Genomic DNA, 20910 nt, shown 5'->3' with positions numbered 1-20910 from the left:
TGTTTAGGTGATTTTTATTTTTTAAATACGTACTATTTTTTAAAATTCAAATTATAGTAAGATTTTATTCAACATTTTTTAAACCATCTAAACATACTTTTAAAAAATTAAATTCTCTCGCTATCCAAAATATTGAATATTTTTTAAAAAATTTGCACACTTAAACGAGTGCTAACGAATTGACAACATTGCTCAAAAAAAACAAAAAAAAATGGCAATATTTAAGTAGATGAAGTTAAACAACCAGTCAAGGCGTGAATCAATATTGGCCTGCGTGTTGATCATGACAATAAGAGCGAAAATATATATATATATATATATATATGGCAGCCACACATTTAGTAAGAATTTATTTAAAATATTTAAAAGAAATTATTTTTAAACGGAGCAAAATGTCTCTGCGAGAGTTCGGCTACCCGCCAGTACTTTTAGCTATTTCTGAGAGTGGCTGAACTATCCCATAACCATTAAGAATGGTTTAAGCACCTATTAGTTTGATTTTATTTTTTTATCATTCGGGAGTGGTTCGGCCACTCAGCTCACCCCCATTTGACCAAAGGGGGTGGCCGACAACAAATTTTTCTTTTCTAAATATTTTTAATATTTTAAAATAATTGTTATTAAGAGTATTTTTATCTTTAGGCGAGACATAAAACAAATTTTTAATAGTTTAAAACAATATTGTCAAATAAATAGTATTTTATAGATCGCTTGTTGACATTCCAAATTATAGAAATTGATAAGTGTTAAGAATATATTATATTATACAAACTCAGATATTTAATTATTATTAAAAACAAACTTATGTCTATAATTATCTTTAAGCTGGTTCATTGCCAGAGAGCAAAATAGAGCTCTATCAGCTCGTTCCTTTTCACCCATCTTTGACCTGACCTGACCTGACCTGACCTGATCTGACGTGAAGGAGACGTGCATTTTTTTTGTATTCCCAAAGCCCACACGTACATCAGCAGGAACACATTTGTTGTAATTCCTAGCATTTCCCATTGAAATATCAAAAAAGAAAGGGGAGACTCTTCTCTTCACAGAGAAAAAGAAAGAAAGAAAAAACAAAAACAAAAACAAAACGCAAGCTTATTAGGTAGGTGCCTTCCAGATGTTTGACAAATGCTAGCTCTTTCTTTGAACTTCTTCTTCCTCAGTATCCATGATTGAGTATTTGAGTTAGAGAAGAGAAAACTGATCCAAGTGGCCATGGAGACGTGCGTCAAGCACGGAGGTTGGCCGCCGGAGGAGTTGCAGAAGAAAAAAACTAAGTTGTTGAGTCTAGACTGTCCCTAGCTGGCATGGAATGGAAGCCATGAATGTTCAAAAAGAGAGAGGAAGAGCTATCAAGGAAACTGCAAGCTCGAATGGTGAAATGAAGGTCAGTCATCACATTTTGCATTTTTTTTTACTTGTATCATTTGTTTGCTGGAGCCATTTTATTTTATTTTATTTTATTTTATTTTTTTGATAAGGAGGCATTTTATTTTTAGAGACAAATATTGTTATGTTTCCTTTCCTACATGAAATTTAATTAATTTATTTTTTTAAAAAAAAATTAAAAAAGAAAAAAAGAAAAAAAGAAAAAAAGAAAAAGGGCTTTCTTGGTTGGTCTTATTATTATCCAACTCCAACTGCTATTGGTTTCGATCCCATTCCGTATCTCTTCACTCTTCAGTACTACTAAATTGTTCCTCAAAACGCTATTTATTTACTGTCGAGGGACACAGGCCAAAACAACCAATTTTGTGTTCAGTGGCATAAACGAAGATATCAGCAAAACTCAGGACAAAATAGTCATTTACAATTGAAATACTACCGCGCCCATTTTGCCCTAGGCACTTTGTCGTAAGTAGGGTTCCACATCAAAGGGCACATGGCCAATAAACACTCGCCACCTCATTAAACACTGTTATAAAGCAACTCGCTCTCTCCCCCTCTCTCCTCTCCCTCTCTCTGTTTCCTTTTCTGATCACCGCTACTCTGTTTCTTGGTCCCTAAGAAACAAACGTTGTCCCAAATCACCGCTCTCTGAATTTCACAATCTCATTCTCTGCTCTCGCCCAACAAACCTTGTCTTTCACTGCCATGTCTTCACAGACCACCACTACGACTACGAGGTATCTTTTCTTTGAATTATTTTCTTGTTTGTCTGGGTTTTTTATTGTGTTCTTTTTAATGGGTGTCTGGGAAATGACATATATTATATAAATACGGCTCTTTCAAGTTATATATATATATATATCTGTGTAACTTTTTCTCACCAAGCTTTAATGGGTTTCGTTCTTCCCATACCTGAAGATATAGCATGACTCAAAAGTAGGCATATTAATGGTCATGATCTTCTTTTTTTTTTTGATGAATGACCATCAAGATTCCTTGGGCCGGTGGAATCTTATCTGCGTTCACTTTAGGTTAGGCCCATTGGGCAACTCATGAGATCCAACCAAATAAGACATTATTGCGTTTGAATCACTGAATCCCTATCTCATGTTTCACATATTTCTATTTTGTTAATTAGCAACCAGAAGAAAAAGGGTACATAGGAAAGAACCTTCAGACTTGGAGTTTCTGGATGTTAACCAAATAGTTAAATTAGTGATCAGCTCTGTAAGAAAGCCCACAGAGATGAGACTACAATTATGTAATAAGGAAATGTTCAATACAGCATTATATACTCTTTATTACCTTCAACATTAGTGATTGTTCCACGTAAATAACAAAAGAATAATCCATAACCTCCAAGCAGATTAAACTTTCTTTAAAACAATAGGGAGATATCATCAGATGCCATTACTGCCACTTTAAAGAGTGGCATCAAATGAACATGAGTGACAGGAACATTGTTACCTTTGGTTACCACATCATTTATTATCAAGTAGGATGGGTACATTTGAAATAGTCAACCAATATATGTGTATGTGTGTGTGTGTGTGTGTGTAACTTTTTCTCACCAAGTTTTAATGGGTTTCGTTCTTCATTTTCCCAATATTAGGAATAACACCTTATTGATTGATTCTTGCCTTTTTTATTTATTTCTTTTATTCCAATATTTTTTTTTTATAATTGTTTTATCCCTAGGATCAGTTCTAAGTGTATCAAATAAAAATTTAAAATTTTGATCTTCTGAATCAATTCTTACTTGTTTGTTTTCCGTAAATGAATAGTCTTTTCAAATTTTAATTTGATGTTGATTTTCCGGCAAACTGACTAATTATGTTGAAGAAATAAATAATTTTTGTTGATAATGATTTTACTACTATTGAACAGTATCTACGTATAGAATTTTTCAAAGATGGCTAACTTTTGTTTTTTTTCAGGAAGAGGAAGTCACGTGGTAGAGCTGAGGGATCTATGTCCGTGGTTGAGACTCTTGCCAAGTGGAAAGAGAATCAGACACAGCTTGACTCTTCTAATGTTGACACTAAACCCATTCGTAAAGTTCAAGGTATTGGGTCCAAGAAAGGATGCATGAAAGGAAAGGGAGGGCCTGAGAACTCAAAATGCAAATACAGAGGAGCTAGACAGAGGACCTGGGGTAAGTGGGTTGCAGAAATTCGGCAGCCAAATGGGGGAAAGAGGATGTGGCTTGGTACTTTTCCAAACGCACTAGAAGCTGCCCTTGCTTACGATAAAGCTGCAAGGACTATGTACGCTTCTCGTGCTCGCCTCAACTTTCCAGATTCTTCTACACCTACAACTTCATCCTGCATTTCTCCAATAGAAACTCCACCAGGGTTTGATTCAACGACTACATCAAACAACTCTGAGGTCTTTGCAACTAAGGACACCACACATTTTTCTCCCAATGTGATGAATGAGGATGGGAGAAGTGAATTGAGAACTGATACTCAGCATTCTGTGCTTGCTGCAACTCCAATGAGGTTTGAATCCACAACTACATCAAACCAATATGAGTTATTTGCTGCTGAGGACATCACATTTGTTTCTCCCAATTTGGAGAATGAGGATGGAGAAGGCGAATTGAGAACCGATGCTCAGCATGTTGCGGTTGCTGAAACTAACATGCCTAATAGGATGGTAGAGGAGCATTTGACAGGTAATTTTATGGATGAAATATTGCATTCGGATGAATTTCCAGAGCTTTTCAACGATGATTTCTTTAGCAACATCGAATCACAATTTGATTGGAATTTTGATGTTGGTCAATTGGGGTTTCTTGATGTCGACCAATGCTGGAAGCTTCCGGACATAATTAATAATGGAGAATAAGAGACTGATGGGTGGATAATTGATTTGGGATTATCTTATTTTTTATTTGAGGGTATAAAAAATTTGTTGGATATGCATATTTGCATTCTTTGTAGGATTTTTCTTTATTCTTTTGTAAGTGATTCTTTATAGGTTTTAGAAGGAAGAATTTGACTTTTTCTTTCTTTCTTTGTAAGTGATACTTTATAGGTTACGGGTATGGATAATAAATAAAGTTTTAGTTGCATATTTTACTAATTGTTGGTCCTGTATACTACATACTTTGTTCAAGAATGATCTATTTCTCTCTTCTCTTCCTACATTGTTCATGTTTTCAGTGTTGAAGTTTAACAATCTCAATGAACTTAGGCATTAGATCCATGTGAGGAAGTTTTAGCATTAGATTTGTGTGGGCTAATTTATTACAACTTGCACTCTCTTGATTTAGTTTCTATATGCTTAAAATTGTAGCTGTTCTTGTCATTTGGAGTGGGAAAAAGGAAAAAAGTTTTCTGGTATTTTTGTTTGTTCAATGTGAGACATTCCTATATTAATAGTCCACTGTTTCTTTGCTATATTGGTTTAGAGTGATTTCTATATGTGACACATGCTTAAATGTACTTATGTTTCTCCTCTACCTGTATAGATTCTTTAATGTCCCTTCACCAAAATCACTGATTTGCAGCACATAGCAATCATTCCACAAGAAAAAACCCAAGTGTCACATAACCTACTGCATGTACACATAGTTTGTACTTTATGTTAGTGACTTAAGTGCACATTGTGATGCAAGTTCATTGATTTGTGATTTGATGCTGATTTGTTTCTGTCTGAACAAGTATGCTGATTCTTTAATGTATTCTTTAATACTCTTATGTTCATAGAAGGTATGCAAACTTGCGGCCATTTTAGCGAGATTAAACAGAAAAATTGTGTTTGGACCCTTTGTAGATGAAATTTTTTGCTGAAATAATGATGGAATATATATAAGTTGCACTAGTTGGGTTCTTTTGGCATGGGGTTAGCACTTTTAGAAACAATTGAAAATCATATTGTATTGAATCTCACCTAGTAGCTGACTCTGCATTCATCTATAGTTATGTTTGTTTGGGTTATGTTTAGTTTCTTCCTTCTAATGGAATGGTTTGTGATTTTAAAAAAATAAAAATAAAATAAGAAACTCTCCAATTTTTTTTTTGGATGGAAAAAAGCTCATTAATCTGTAGATCATTTATTTCATTACCACTTACTATTATTGTTAAGTTGTCAGTTTCTGTCCATTGCATAGCTCATGAATAATTTAAGCTTTCTTCCAAATTACAATGTCAATTGTGTAGGCTATTGAAATGGGTGTTGAATTTACAAATAAAGCAAAAGGTAGGCTAGGAAAGTCACTGAAATTGTGTCCATTGACTTTTCAAAGTAGACAATACTTTAGGACATCCAAAATGAAATAGAGGACTTTTAATATGGGATGAAGCCATGAAGGGAAACATAGCATACAAAGAAATGTACATGCCTCGTTAGTTTCAATGAGTCTTTTTATTATTGTTATTACTTATAAAAAAAAATTAAAAAAATATGTATATATATTTTTTTATTATTATTATTCGGAATTCATAGTCACTAGTCATGCATTAGTGTTGATTACCAAGGTTTCTTTTCAATGTTTCTACCATGTTAATTTGTGAGATTGGTCTTCTAATTGTTTACTTAAATTTTCAGTCACTCATTTGGCCTTTTTTTGTTTCCCCAATTTAGTTGGGATCAAAGTTTAGTTGGGTTATGTGGTCCTTTTTCATTTCTATCAATTGTTATGTGCATCTAGTTGAAATTATTTATATCTTCTTTGGTAAGTAGCATTGGTTATGTATGAGTTCTGTATATGCATTTTCACTCCAAAAAAAAAAAAAAAAGGTTATGTATATGTTGTGACAATTACTTTTGGAACCTCATGTCAAAGGGTCCAATCCTGTACATTCTGACATGTTCCCAATGCATTAGCTGTTAATTCTTACAAATAAGGGTAAGTATAGAAGTTCCAGGTTCCTTATTGATTGTCCTCCCTCTGGGTGAAGCTGAATTAGTATATAATCAATAGAGACAACTTGGAGAGCTCCTTGGAGAACTCAAAAGCAAGTTTGGAGCATGAGCTGAATTAGTGGTCTTGTTTCCCTTTTTGTTTGGTTAGACATAATGACATTATGTGTGTTGGTCATTTATTTTCATAGTATGGAAGGCCTAGATGACATCTTTCTCTACTTTCTGTGGTCGCTCAATTAATCTGTCAAATTATCAAGGTGCAGGGGCACCCTGTTCTTGACCAAGCCAGAGTTCATATTTATACCATAAATTGTGTATATCTTTAGAAAGATATGGTTTTGGCTTTCATTCTAGATGATGATACACAAAAGTTAGGCTGCTAAATTTATGATTGGTGATATCTTCTTGTCTATTATACATAATTTTCAGAAAGATGTGATTTTATCTCTAATTCTATGGCATGAAACATAAAACTTGGGGGTGTTCTTGCATTTTCCTCTGAATGACCCTTTGGCATTAGTTTATGTACTTTATTCATTCATGATAATGGAAGCTGCTAAAAGGACTGCTGGTTTGATGTTCATGCTCTTTAAAGGGTTTTACTTGATTGTATGATTGCCCTGCTTCTTTCAACTTATTAATTTGAAATAATAATTTATTATTATACAATGGAAGTTGTATTTGGCTTGTGATTTTATTGCATTTTGCTGTTTTTCTTTCTTTCTTTTTTTTTTTTTTTTTTTTTTACTTTTTTAAAAATAAAAAATGAAAATAAAAAAACCAAATGAGGGAAGGGTTGCAAGGGATCGGCTTGTACTTTGAATTTTCCATGTTCCCATTATTTCAAGTCTTCAATTATTTTTCTGACGAGAGTTCAATTATTGAGCACTATCATCTCCTGTGTGTTCTTCTTTTAATTTTTAATCTTTTTTGTAAGCTGTTGAAATGATGGGTTTTGTTGAAGCTAGCTTGACATCGATTCGATGCGTTGTGATCCCTTGTGTTTTTTTTTTTTTTTTTTTTTTTACCAAAAAAAAAAAAAAAAATCAAGAATTGATTGGCACTTAACACAAATAAAAGTGTAATTTTTAGCGTTATTCACGTAGCAAATGTGAAGAAACAAGAGGAGATCTTTTTAAAATATACAAGACAAATCAACTCAACTACGGGACTTGACATTATAAAAATGAGTAATGCTATATTCCACACAAATATTTTACAAGTATGATAATATGCTAAATCAGTGATTTGGTCAGTTCACCCTTTCTTTAAAAATAAAATAAAATTAAAAAAAAATAATATTGTGGTGATTTGTTGACCAGTTGCAACATCTAACTCTTTGGGCATACCGAGTTTACTTTATAATGGAGAACTTCGTTTATAACTCCTGATTTTTTAACACTTTTGCAAAATGGTACTTAAACTTTAAAAAATGTTAATTTAAGGTATCAATCTTTCAATTTTTTTTTAATTTCAACATCCGTTAGAATTTTTCTTTAAATCCTGTTAAAATTTTCAAAATATTTTTTTTTTTAGGAAAATAGAAAAATGCTAAGATTTAAGTGTTTGTTAGAATTTAACGTAATTTGCAAAAATACCAATGCATAAATCTTTGAAAAATTTTGTATCTTTTTTTTTTAACAAAAAAAAAAAAAAAAAAAAAAAAAAAAAAAAAAAAACTCAATGGTATTTTGGATAAGATTTATCGGAAAATTTTAACAGATGGTTAAAATTGAAAAAAAATTAAAAGATAAATACTTTAAATTAATACTTTTTAAATTTTGAATACCTTTTTATAGAAGTGTTGAAACATCATTGGTTATACGTGAATTTTTCCCGCTTTATAATTTTTAACCCTTTCTATCTTTCTTTTTTTTTTTTTTTTTTGTGTGTAAATAAGCCTTTTTATCTATTAAATAAAGGAAAAAGGTAAAGGGGGATATTACATAAAAACAAAATAAAAATAAAAAATGGCTTATTTTTATTTTTGTCAGAAATGAGATTGGTTTATTTTTATTTTTCTTTTTCCCGACAGAAGCTTATCTTAAAATTCCTGTAGGAATGGTTGTTTCTTTGGTGGGGCAAAAAAGTAGAGAGTTGTTTGCATTCTGAGACGTTGAAAATAATCTGTGCCTCTGACTCAATTATACGCAACCCTTTTCCGAAAAGGCGGTTCCCTGGTAACCACACGTGTCTACTCCTGTCTCCGAAATCTGTACTTTCCCAAAACAACGTCAGCCCAAAACCACACGTCCACAGGTTACTCCAAAAACGACAACGAGCAATAATCACCCGCGTTCAATCTCACCGCCACAATGTGCGCGTCAAGATTTTAACAGTTGGAGCAGTGCACTATCGCTCTTTATAGTTGGCATTGACGTGGCAATTAATGGAATTTAGTAAATTTTTTAGTAGAATTTGATTTTATGGAGTAATTTGTAAATTATGTCAACTACAAGGGCCTTCAAATTTACTTTGATACTATAGGAAACGATTTGTAAATTAGGTCAATCACATAGACAAATGGTGCATTTTTTCCTAAAACATAATGATTTTAAAATGCTCAATTTGAAAAGATAATTTTTAAAAATGTAATTAAGCGTCTTGTAATATTACGGTTTGATCTTTAAAATCTCAGTTTAACTTTTTAAATAGTGTAAGAACAACTTTATTTATAATCCTCAAACTTTCAACCATTTTGAAAGAATGTACTTAAACTTTAAAACGTCTCAATTTAGGGTATTCATTTTTCATAAAGTTTCAATCTCAGTCCTCCGTTCCAATTTTTCATTAAATCTTGTCAGAATTTTCAAAATACTCCCATTTTTGTAAGAAAAAAAAACGGTAGGATTTAAGTGTTGGTTAGGATTTAACAGAATTTGCAAAAATACCAATGTCTGAATCTTTGAAAAATTTTATTAATTGTTTTAAAACAATAAACACGGGTATTTTAAAAATTTTGATAGGATTTAACACAAAATTCTAATGGATGACTGAAATTAAAACTTTCTAAAAAGTGAATACCCTAAATTAAGACGTTTTACAGTTTAAATACCTTTTTTTCAAAAAGGGTGAAAGTTCAGATATTATAAGTGAAGTTCTCCCATTAGTATATTATTAAAAACTTACAATTTACCTACAATTTGAAAATATAATTTTTCTTCTATATATTAAAATCGCAATTTTTTAAAATATACTTCCAAACTATTAATAAAACCACCAACCACCAACCAAGTGCTCTTAAAAAATAAAATAAAATAAAAAACTCTTAAAAGTCGAATCAAATTCTTTAAGTCAAACCACCAGCCATTGAGCCAACCAATAGTCTCAACCTATTCCCAAAGTTTCCAACATCTTGAACGCATCTGATCCTACCCTCAACACCAAAGAAACCAGGATCATACCCACAGATTGTGTAACCTCTCAATGTCTATCTCTGTGTCTCTCTTACTATATATAGAGATTTTTGGGGTCATATAATATCCATGTGTTTCTTAACTTTCTTGCAAATCAATGGCGCCCACAGCAGCAATGCTCATACTGTGTCACCACGGCAAATCAACCTCCCCACTGTCTCAGCTTCCTCCACCACCGCCTGCGGCTTCTTTCGGGCTCAAACTCGCAGCACTGAAATGGGTTTCAGAAGAAAATCCCATCTGCAAAGCAAGATCAGACGACAAACAACAACATGGCAACGTTGATCCTTCTTTTGCGTTGGAAAAGAGCTTTGAAGAAGCTCTTCAACTCAGCTGCTGGTGAAGCTGATCGAATGGCAGGCATTAGCAAAGGCCCGAGGTGCTCTTTTTAGTCTAAATTATTTGTATAATTCAATCTTTTTAATTACTTGCTAAATGTATAGATCAATAGCAGCTTCTGTGTTCTTCACTTGTTACCAAACAGACGATTCTTGTGCATGACCGAATTTGTCTAGATTAAGTTAAATCTTCTGGTTTTCAACATATTTACTAGTCTTGCAAAACAGAGAGATACGAGGAACAAAATTTTAACATGCTAATCTTAATCTTACCCATTAAGATAAATGAATTAAATCTTTAAAATATAAACTGCTAATTTTATGTCTAATTCGTAAGTTACATAAAAAATTATCAACCTTTATATCACATGTCGAGTTCAAATTAGGAGTATTTTAAAAATTGATAAGATTTAAGTGTTAGTTAGAATTTAAATCAAGCGTATTTTGAAAATTTTGATAAGATTTAACAGAAAATTTATATAAAATTTTTTATTAAAAAAAAAAGGTTAAAATTGAAAAAAATTGAAAGATGAATACCTTTAATTGACGCTTTTTAAAATTTTAATATTTTTTTGTAAAAATATTGAAAGATGAAGAATTATGAATAAAGTTTTTTCATTTTATAATTTTTATGTCTTTTTATCTATTAAATAAAGGGAAAAAGGGGAGATTACATTAAAAAATAAAAAAAAATGGGTAGACAACCCAACAAAAAGCACCCATACAATCGGAACAGTGCAAATAAATAACCTAAAAACTATTGGGAATTGTCAAAACTGAATGACATTTTGAAGGGGCAAAACATTATCAAAACTGCCTACACTTCACCAAATGTAGGACAGTTATAATTTCATACTATTTTTAATTATTTTCCTTTTCCAACTCTATCATTTTTGAACCAAAATTCTTGCTCCATAGAACAGAGGAACTCATTTTTGTCACCCAAAATATGAAATTATTTATGAAGCATAAGCTAATCTCATTTTTGTCAGAAATGAGATTGCTTTATTTTTATTTTTCTTTTTCTTTTTATTTTTCTTTTTCCCGACAGAAGCTTATCTTAAAAAGTAGAGAGTTGTTTGCATTCTGAGAGACGTTGAAAATAATCTGTTGAATTATACGCCACTCTTTTTCCTAAAAGGCAGTTGGCTGGTAACCACACGTGTCTACTCCAGTCTCCGTAATCTGTACTTTCCCAAAACAACGTCAGCCCAAAACCACACGTCCACAGGTTACTCCAAAAACGGCAACCGAGCAATAATCACCCGCGTTCAATCTCACCGCCGCAATGTGCACGTCAAGCTTTGAACGGTTGGAACATTGCACTATCCGTCCATGTGGATGGCGCTGTTGTGGCACTCAACATAATTTATTAAATTTTTTAATGAAATTTAATTTTAGGGAACGATTTATAAATTAGGACAACCACAGATAAATTAATGATGCAATTTTTCCTATAAAAAAATGATTTTAAAATGTGCGAGTGGAAAATATAATTTTTAAAAACGTAATTAAGCGTTTCGTAATATTATGATTTGACTTTGAAAATCGCAGTTTAACTTTTTAAATAGTGTAGAAAGAACTCCACTTATAATTCTACAACTTTCAACCATTTTGAAATAATGTACCTAAACTTTAAAACGTCTCAATTTAAGGTATCCATTTTTCATAAAGTTTCTATCTCAGTCCTTCGTTACAATTTTCCGTTAAATCCTTTCAGAATTCTTAAAACACTTCTCTTTTTTTTTTTAAGGGAAAAAAAAAAATTGTTAGGATTTAGGTGTTGATTAGAATTTAAAGAATTTACAAAAACACCCATGCTTAAATCTTTAAAAAAAATTATAAATTTTTTTAAAAAAATAAACACAAATATCTTGATAAGATTTAACGAAAAATTCTAACAGATTACAAAAATTCAAACTTTTTGAAAAGTGTATATCCTAAATTAAAACCTTTTAAAGTTTAAGAAACTTCTTCCAAAATTGATGAAAGTTAAGTGGTTAGAAGTGGAGTTTTCCCAATACTATAATTTTAAAAACGCACAATTTAGTGATTTACCTGCGATTTTAAAATGCAATTTTTCTTCTATAATCTTTTAAAATACACTTCCAAACTATTAATAAAACCACCGACCACCAACCAAGTGCGAAATCAAAATCAAACTCTTAAAGTCAATTAGGAAAAAAAAAAACCTCTTAAAGTCAAACCAGCAACCAAGTCCAACGACCAACCATTGAGCCAACCAATAGTCTCAACCTATTCCCAAAGTTTACAACATCTTGAACGCATCTGATCCTACCCTCAACCCCAAAGAAACCAGGATCATACCCACAGATTGTTTAACCCCTCAATGTCTATCTCTCTGTCTCTCTTACTATATATAGAGATTTTTGGGGTCGTATAATATCCATGTGTTTCTTAACTTTCTTGCAAATCAATGGCGCCCACAGCAGCAATGCTAATACTGTGTCACCACGGCAAATCAACCTCCCCACTATCTCAGCTTCCTCCACCACCGCCTGCGGCTTCTTTCGGGCTCAAACTCGCAGCACTGAAATGGGTTTCAGAAGAAAATCCCATCTGCAAAGCAAGATCAGACGACAAACAACAACATGGCAACGTTGATCCTTCTTTTGCGTTGGAAAAGAGCTTTGAAGAAGCTCTTCAACTCAGCTGCTGGTGAAGCTGATCGAATGGCAGGCATTAGCAAAGGCCCGAGGTGCTCTGTTTAGTCTAAATTATTTGTATAATTCAATCTTTTTAATTACTTGCTAAATGTATAGATCAATAGCAGCTTCCGTGTTCTTTACTTGTTACCAAAGAGACGATTCTTGTGCATGACCCAATTTGTCTAGATTAAGTTAAATCTTCTGGTTTTCAAAATGTTTGCTAGTCTTGCAAAACAGAGAGATACAAAGAACAAAATTTTGTTCATAATCACACTACAGTTTCAGATCCAAAACTGGTGTTCATGGAAGTTTTAAACGTAAGTTTTGACGTATACCAGGCTACTACTAGTAGCTAAATGTTAGGGTTCCAAGCATATATTTGCCTGAAAAGGTCTTGAGATTTCATACTTATCAGCGGAAATTGATTTTTTTTTTTTTTTTAAAAAAATAATAATAATAAACAGGTGTAAAGAAAGGAAACGTGGCTTAATGACAATTAGTATTCAAGGCGTGCCGGATTAAGTCGTGTCGAGATATGGATATAAGAATATATAAATTAATCTTAATCTATGACAAAGAGTCTGTAAGCTTCTTTAGGCTGACTGTGTGACGTCCTGGGAATGAGGATGTGCTTATATGTATAAATGCATCATTTATGACACAACGCGTTTTAAAGTCGTGATGGTAATGAACCTATCAGAACTCTACAATTAAGCGTGCTTTTGCGTTAGCAATTCCAAAATGGGTGACCTTCTGAAAAGTCTGGTTTAAGGAGTCAAAAGCGGACAATATTGTGTCATTGGAAGTGGGTCGTTACAGGCTGTGTTTTGACTCGGAGACGTATCATCTCTGGAAACATCGTAAAAACATCCAGTATGGTAATATAACGCGTTCAAAAGAAAGCAATTTTGGTTCAGGTTCTCTGGGATGTTAGAACCAGACTTCTAGCTAAAGGGAGGTTCGAGAGCTTATCTTCTTATTTAGAGTTGGTGTATAGGTGAAATCTTCGCTCACTGTTGTAACCTGTTCGATTTTTGTTTGGCAGTTGTCTGTTGTAATCTGCTAGCTTTGACGCAACAGGTGTTTGCTTTGATTGTTGATTCCCTGTGAGTTCTGTTCTTTGGACGTGGTCCAGTTTTGTTTTTGACGTGTTGTTTGTTTTTGTTTTTGTTCTATACAGTTTTGATTCATCTTAAAAAAAAAAAAAAAAAAACTTAATCTAACCTATTTAGTTAAACGAATTAAATTCCTCAATTTTAACCTGCTAATTTTATGTCGAATTCACAAGTTACATAAAAAATTGTAAACCCTTATATCACGTGTCGAATTTAAATCGCATCGAGGCATGAATATAAAACTATATAAATCGATCAATCTTAATTTAACAACATTTAATTAAACGAATCGAACTCTTATACCTATTTTACTAATTCTGTGTTAAACTCATACCAAATTTATAAATTGTGTAAAAAATTACCCGCCCGACATAAACATATCCAATATTAATGTGTTCCCATCCAAAAAGAAAGGGTAGTGATGGCATAACTGCTGCATTGGGTACGTGTCTCTCCGACTCTTCCTATCCATTTTGAAGTCCACGTGTGCTTGTTTGGTGGGATTTCGATGGGTTCCCTGGAGCATGTAACCATATTCTACCCAGATTTGGGATGCCAATAGTTCGATCATGTTAAGTCTCTTTTCAGAGTAAATATAACATATACCTAAAAGAATTGGAGTAAAAACATTCATTATATATATATATACAGCAACTTTTGTGAGAGGAAATTGGACTTTTTTTTAATAGATGAGTAAAAATAAATACAAAACACAGAAAATTGTAGAGTTTAGCCGGGAAGACTAAGAGATACATGGACAGTGGCATAAGAGACACCATATGAGACAATGGGGCTACAAACCTCTAAGATTGAATATTTTTAAGGTTCAGATTTGGATCTGAAATTTTTAGTAAACCAAAAAAGCTGTACAAAGGAGAGCCAAATACGCTGTGATGGAGATCTGTTGTAGGAGACCAAAAGAAGCGGCGGCACGTATAGCCAATGCACACCAAAACGTTGCGTGGAGTACACGTACGGGAACAGGGGAAGTCCGAAGGTTGAGCGGAGGCCGGCCTCCTCCATGGAGGGGGCATACGCGGGTGAGAAAGGTTTGTGGGTTTGCGGTACATCTAGCCTCTGAAAATCCAAACAAAAAACTAGAAAAATTAAAGAAGAAAATGAGGAAGAAACAAAGGGGAGGTGGGGAGGAGGACATGTGTAGCGGGTTGGAGGGAAGCTCCTACTTGCTCCTAGAACAGAGCTTTTGTGAGAGGAAATTGGAATTGACACTGCTTGAAGTGGCATTTTTACCAATTTTCCATAAAGTACAACGGGTAATAACTGATACCGAAAAGCATGCCATTTTATGCAAACTAGATGTGAAAAATATAACCAGACAGAAGGGCTCAAAGACAACTTGACGTGGACAATTTTTTCCCCAAAAGCATGATACCAGTAAGACAAAATATAAACAAATCCAAGATACTTGCACATCTGTTGCTGTTATTGAATCCAGCAGGTGTGAATCTCATCTTTCATTTCAAAAGCAATCGTTTATTTTTATCTCATCGAGTACAAATCAGAACATAAAAGCACTACAAATGAGAGATGCATCGTTTCTGCTCAATAATGGGAAAAATGGAATTGGCTTTAACATAATATATTACCAAGGACCGCTCGCAGAAAGGAAAATCTCTAACGGGTCACTAACAGTGCAAGTTGTAGAACACTGAGTTGCACTCTGGCCATGCATTTAGACAAGGGAAAGCTCTCCAGCAGGAATCGATCTCTTGACAAGTTTAGCCCAAGCCTCATTGGTCTCAGTGATGACTTTAAGAGCATAATCCTGTTTCTCAGGCAAAAATTTAAATCAGGAAAAATTCACACATAAAAAAGAAAAACACTATATACGATGGGAGACTATAACGGCGTGACAATAACGATAATAATAGAAATAATAATAATGATGATGATGATGATGCTACAAACTAATTGTATATTATTATTGTGCTATGTAATGTACTGAATGTATATTCTTCTTATGAATCATGAAATGGTTTCATCTTGTACCTTTTCTGATTTTATTTTTACTTTCAAATATAAATAAAGCACAGATGAAGACGTAACGGAGGTATGTGGAACCATATTCAACAACCAAACCAGCTAAAGTGGTAGGTATCTCCTCTCGCATGCTGTAGCTACTTGGCCATAATTAAATACACACAGAAAACCAGCAGCTGATTCAGTTGACAGTTCCTATAATCAATTAACTTTTGCATAATTAATAATTTTATTGAAGAGAAAAACTGGCACAACCCTCGTACAAGAAATGTATACAAGAGAGACAACCACATTAAAGGTGTCTAAAATCTAAAAATTTACAAGGCCTAAAAGATTTGAAAAAGGAGGAAGAAGGAACAGTCTGGAAATATGAAGTAATCTTCTATTGTCTTCAAGATGCGTTTTACCATGGGTGAGCTATTCATCACTTTGGACATGTCCAACATTTTGAAGATGCAACCAACAAAAAGAACTATAACCATATGTGCTTATAAAAAAAGAAAAAAAAAAAAAAAAAAAAAAAAAAAAAAAAAAAAAAAAAAAAAAGAACTATAACCATATGTAAAGCATGCACTATGTACTATCTATGTCAATGATATACACAAGTCAAATAGAAATCAACTTTGGCAAGATACAGCGTTAAAGGGCATCAAGAATAAAGAAACTTAAGAATAATAAAATGCTACAATTAAGAGGGGAAAAAAACCAACTTGATCTTAATAAGCTGCGAACAAATCTGGTGTAGAAAATGACAAGCACAGAGAGCATTCCAAAGGAATCAAGCATTGAAAAGCAGAAGGCTAAAAGGGGAAAAAAAAAATATACCTTGTTTGCTGCCTTGTTTCCAAGGCCAAACTTGTTAGCAGGTTTTCCATCAGGGATCTTGTAGTCTCTGAACCAATCCCTAATTGCAGTGAGAGTGCCCTGAAGTTAACCATCAGATTAGATCCCATAGATTTTGCTCGCTGTGACTGCAATTGTACATTAGAGCCACACCACACTACTAGTTTTTATTTTGGCCAGACTATGGCAACCAATGCTTGAAATAGTTTCATTCTAGCACGGTAATACTTGAGACGCTGTGACTGCAATTGTACATTAGAGCCACACCACACCACTAGTTTTTATTTTGGCTAGACTATGGCAACCAATGCTTGAAATAGTTTCATTCTAGCACGGTAATACTTTCTCCAATATATTAGCGATTTGTTCATAGATAGACATGTCTGTAGACAATATGCTGAGTGAGCTAATGGATTAACCATGTTAATAACTGCTTTACTATTATACTTATAAGATGAGCAAATCATGGAAAATTTAGCTGAAATACTTTTCTTCTTCTTTTTTTTTTTTTTTTTTAATGACGAGGAACCCATCCAAGGCAAGACCACTTCGTGTACTCAACGAGCCACATTTCAATCACTTTGGTTGCGCAACAAGGAATGGTTTACCACCATTTTCCTTTACATACATCTATAACTTTCTCTTAAATAATGAACCCATAGTAATGTAATAATTACTTGATGCAATGTCAACCAACCTGCTACCCATCTATGGACCAACCAACTCATCAATTGCCATATCTCCATGTTAACAGCCTACTTCTCTAGCACACTTGTATAATTCTTACAACCTGGATGTTCCTTTTCTTTTTAGCGGATAATGACTTATCAACTAGAGATTAACATCAGCCGATAATCCAAATTCATTCTGCTTGCATAGAGAAAGTAGAATCAATCTCTATTTGCACAATATATGTTGCAAATACTTCCTGTCCGTGGCTTATTTGTAAATTTTATGGTTGTTATCAACCATCATATAATTACTAACTAGTATTGTTTCATAAAACATTACACAATGCATTAATATAGTCAAACTGTTTTTATAAGGACATAATGACTTAGAGCATAACCAAAGATATTACAACACCCAGGACTAGAAGAGAGAAGGGAATAGGGGTAGGGAGGAGGTGTTAATTTGGGAATATATACCAGCACTTAGCAAAATGGGCATACCGGGAAATGCTTTTCGACATCATCGACGTCATTAACAAGAGAAGCTCTTGGATCATCCAATGAAATTGCAACTATCTTCCAGTCCAGTTCTCCTTCATCAATCATGGCCAAAGCAGCCAAGGGCTTAACTCTAAGAATTTGACCTATCTTTCTTTGACTTTCACCAATCTCGATAACATCAACTACAAATTAAAAGGAAGGATATTGTTCTGGACTGCTACTTGGGACCAAAAAATGCAAAAACATAAAAGAAAGGTTTATAAAAAAATAATATATGATGATATACCTGGATCATTATCCCCAAATGCCCCTTCAACTTCAGAGTTGGCAAAGGATGGGTCTTCCCATGTTTGTGGAAGCAATCCATAATTCCAATTTATATTGTAACTGACAATTATATAACAAGATGACTCAGGATTCAGATATTTAAGGGATAAAACAGTATTCAACAGAATCAAGGATGCTCATAAAGTGATAACAAACCTGAGAAGGGGTGGAGATTAAGTTTAAAATTACAACTAGCTTACACACAAGATGGACATTGAGAGCCCCACATTTTTGTATAGATAAAGACCATGAATGAACAATTTTATACTTAAGAAGATGCGGCCCTTATGGGCTGGGCCACACCTGTGCTAGAATGGCAATTACAATGGGAAGTGTAACATACGTCCAATTCAAATTTGAATTTACAATGAGACTACTTGGATTCAAAAGAACTTAATATATGGCAGATAGAAATAAAGTTGGATTTACTAGTGTCAATCAATTCTTGCAATAGGAAAAAAAAAAAAAAAAATCCTCTATGGAGGACAGCAACTTGTAATGACCGGCTCTAGCCTATTTCCCACATTCACAACAAGGGCTTTTGCACACTCAGCTTAGATATCCTTGAATAAATATGCATATAGATTCAAATGCACATGTAATTTGGACAAACACCAACATATACCAAGAGAAAAACTATAATATCGAATCTTACGGATAGTATCGAAGCTTCCCCTTTTTCGTATCCTGCTTTATGGGAGTATATGGCTCATCAGTAGCAACCTCCATCTTCGCACTTGATTCTTTAGGAATTTCAACAATACAGTTAAAAACACCATCACCCAAGTGCAGCGGAATATCATGCCAAGGGGAAACCTGCAACAGTAAGCAATACTTTCTTTTTTCAATATTAGTAGGTAAAGGCAAGGGGAAAAAAGAAAAAAAGTTGTTTCGAATTTATCTTATAACAAATCATTTCTTTCTTTCCTCAATCTTTGCCCAAGCAGAAAACAGGGTTAAAAAAACTAAAATCCAAAATCATATTCCGTATTTAATGGGAAACAAGAAGAGAGGCCTCAACTAGGCCAAAAAACTGTATTAGTTGTGTGGAAATCGTTGTTTTATCAGGCTATGCAATTGAAAATCCGAATATAACTTATTTCTTTTCTCTTTCCTACATTTGCTTGGTAACCACCACCTTCATTTAATTGATAGGAAAAAAATAAAAGTTTTTTCTGTTGTTTTTCATATCTAAAACTAAATAATTGCCTTAACTAGACCAAACAGTCTTATTATCCTCAACATAATGCAGGCTTTCACAACACTCGGTTCCAAATGGTACATACTCTCAAATCGTTACCTTATTTTCTTTTATTTTCCTACATTCCTCGGAAAATAAAGAGTTGTTATGCGATAACAGCAAAAATTAGCAGCCTCTGAATCACTGACGGAGCAACTAAAAATACAAAACCTCTATGATCAACTGAGCAACGCGTTTCGACTTGTCTCAGTAGCAATCATCTTCTTTTTTATTTTGTCTTTCCAAAGTCCCCCCCGCCACCAAAAAGAGAATAGAAACATAATGGAAGAAAAATCAGAGATTTAGAGCTCGAATTTCTTTCCATTTCCTATCATTTTTCAAGGTTAACAAAAGTGCTTAGAATAAACTGCAATATTGATAGTACATCAAACACAAATTGGGCAATCAGAACCACAAGACCTCTCTCTAATCAACTAGCTCGTCCTAGGCTTAACTTCCTGAAAAAATCACTGAACGCCCCAATTTGAAAACTCTGATGACAATAGCATGAATTTTCTTGTTTCCCTCCGTACATTTTCTCCACAACCAAACAAACAGTTTTGTTTTAATAAGTGATTCAAACAACCAAACAAACCCAAGAACGGAATAATTAAGCCAGCCCAAGAAAAAAAATCCACTTTCATTAAAATATATACCTAATCTTCCATTTCCCAGATTTCTTGAAACCCAAACAATGCGAAAAACGACAACCCCATATATTAATATGCAAACTTCGATGGGAAGAGAGAAAGCACCTTCTTGCTGGAATTATCAACAAGGAAGACCCTGTAGTCTAGGGTTTCAGGCTGACCCTCCTGCTTGATCTGAAGAGCCTCGGGGTTGTAAATGGCACGGCAAGAGAACAGCCTCTTAGCCCCGCTCGGGTTCTTGAAGCAGAGGCTGCTGCGTTTCAAGAGCAACGGCCTCTTGAAGAGCAAGCACGAGGCCGTGGTGTTGCTCGCTACGGCTATGGCTCTCGTGGCCGCCGCCATGCTTGGCTTCGCTGAGAAGAATCGCGAAGGTGAGTGAGAGTGAGAGACTGAGAGTGATAGTGAGAGCCACAGAACAAATGGTTAATGGGCAGCGACGGAGCGAGTCCTCGTGAATCGTGATAAAACTTTTCTTCGCCTTTTCTTTCTAGCGACGTGGCGATACGTGATTGGGTCGCGGTATGTTATGAAATATTCACACGTGAGTGTGGGGATAGTTTGTAAAAGGATCGGTAGAATATGCTCACGGCTGTGTTTGGCTTTGCCCATAAATTGGTTTCTTCAAATTTTGACTTTAGTTTCAAATTAAATGATATAGAGTTTGTCTTAATAGTATTTATCACTATTTCTATCTTATTATTAATAAATATATGATAAAATGCCTATCATCTAATATCAAAATAATGATTGAGATTTGAATAATCTGCTAAGCATGCTCTTTCTAAGTTTTTATCCATAAATGCAAAAAATATGATCTTTATCGGCCGCTTCATCGCAGCCATCATCTATATACCACTTGTTCAATGGTTCAATCATCG

At 33.8% G+C, this 20910-nt stretch overlaps 1 protein-coding gene across 1 annotated transcript; it reads right to left on the bottom strand.

Moving 5' to 3' along the window:
• Nucleotides 1–15240: 15240 nt before the first annotated feature.
• Nucleotides 15241–20472, bottom strand: LOC133880859 (soluble inorganic pyrophosphatase 6, chloroplastic). The gene is made up of 6 exons (XM_062319819.1): nt 20138–20472; nt 18798–18958; nt 18102–18202; nt 17816–17997; nt 16626–16724; nt 15241–15585 (listed from the first exon to the last, which is right to left on the bottom strand). Exons 1-6 carry the CDS (start codon nt 20372–20374, stop codon nt 15493–15495), a joined length of 873 nt encoding a protein of 290 aa, XP_062175803.1. The 5' UTR covers nt 20375–20472; the 3' UTR covers nt 15241–15492.
• Nucleotides 20473–20910: the final 438 nt, after the last annotated feature.

Source organism: Alnus glutinosa, chromosome 11 (genome assembly GCF_958979055.1).
Source record: "Alnus glutinosa chromosome 11, dhAlnGlut1.1, whole genome shotgun sequence".
Classification (NCBI taxonomy): Eukaryota; Viridiplantae; Streptophyta; class Magnoliopsida; order Fagales; family Betulaceae; genus Alnus; species Alnus glutinosa.
This window is presented reverse-complemented; position numbering and strand designations above follow the sequence as displayed.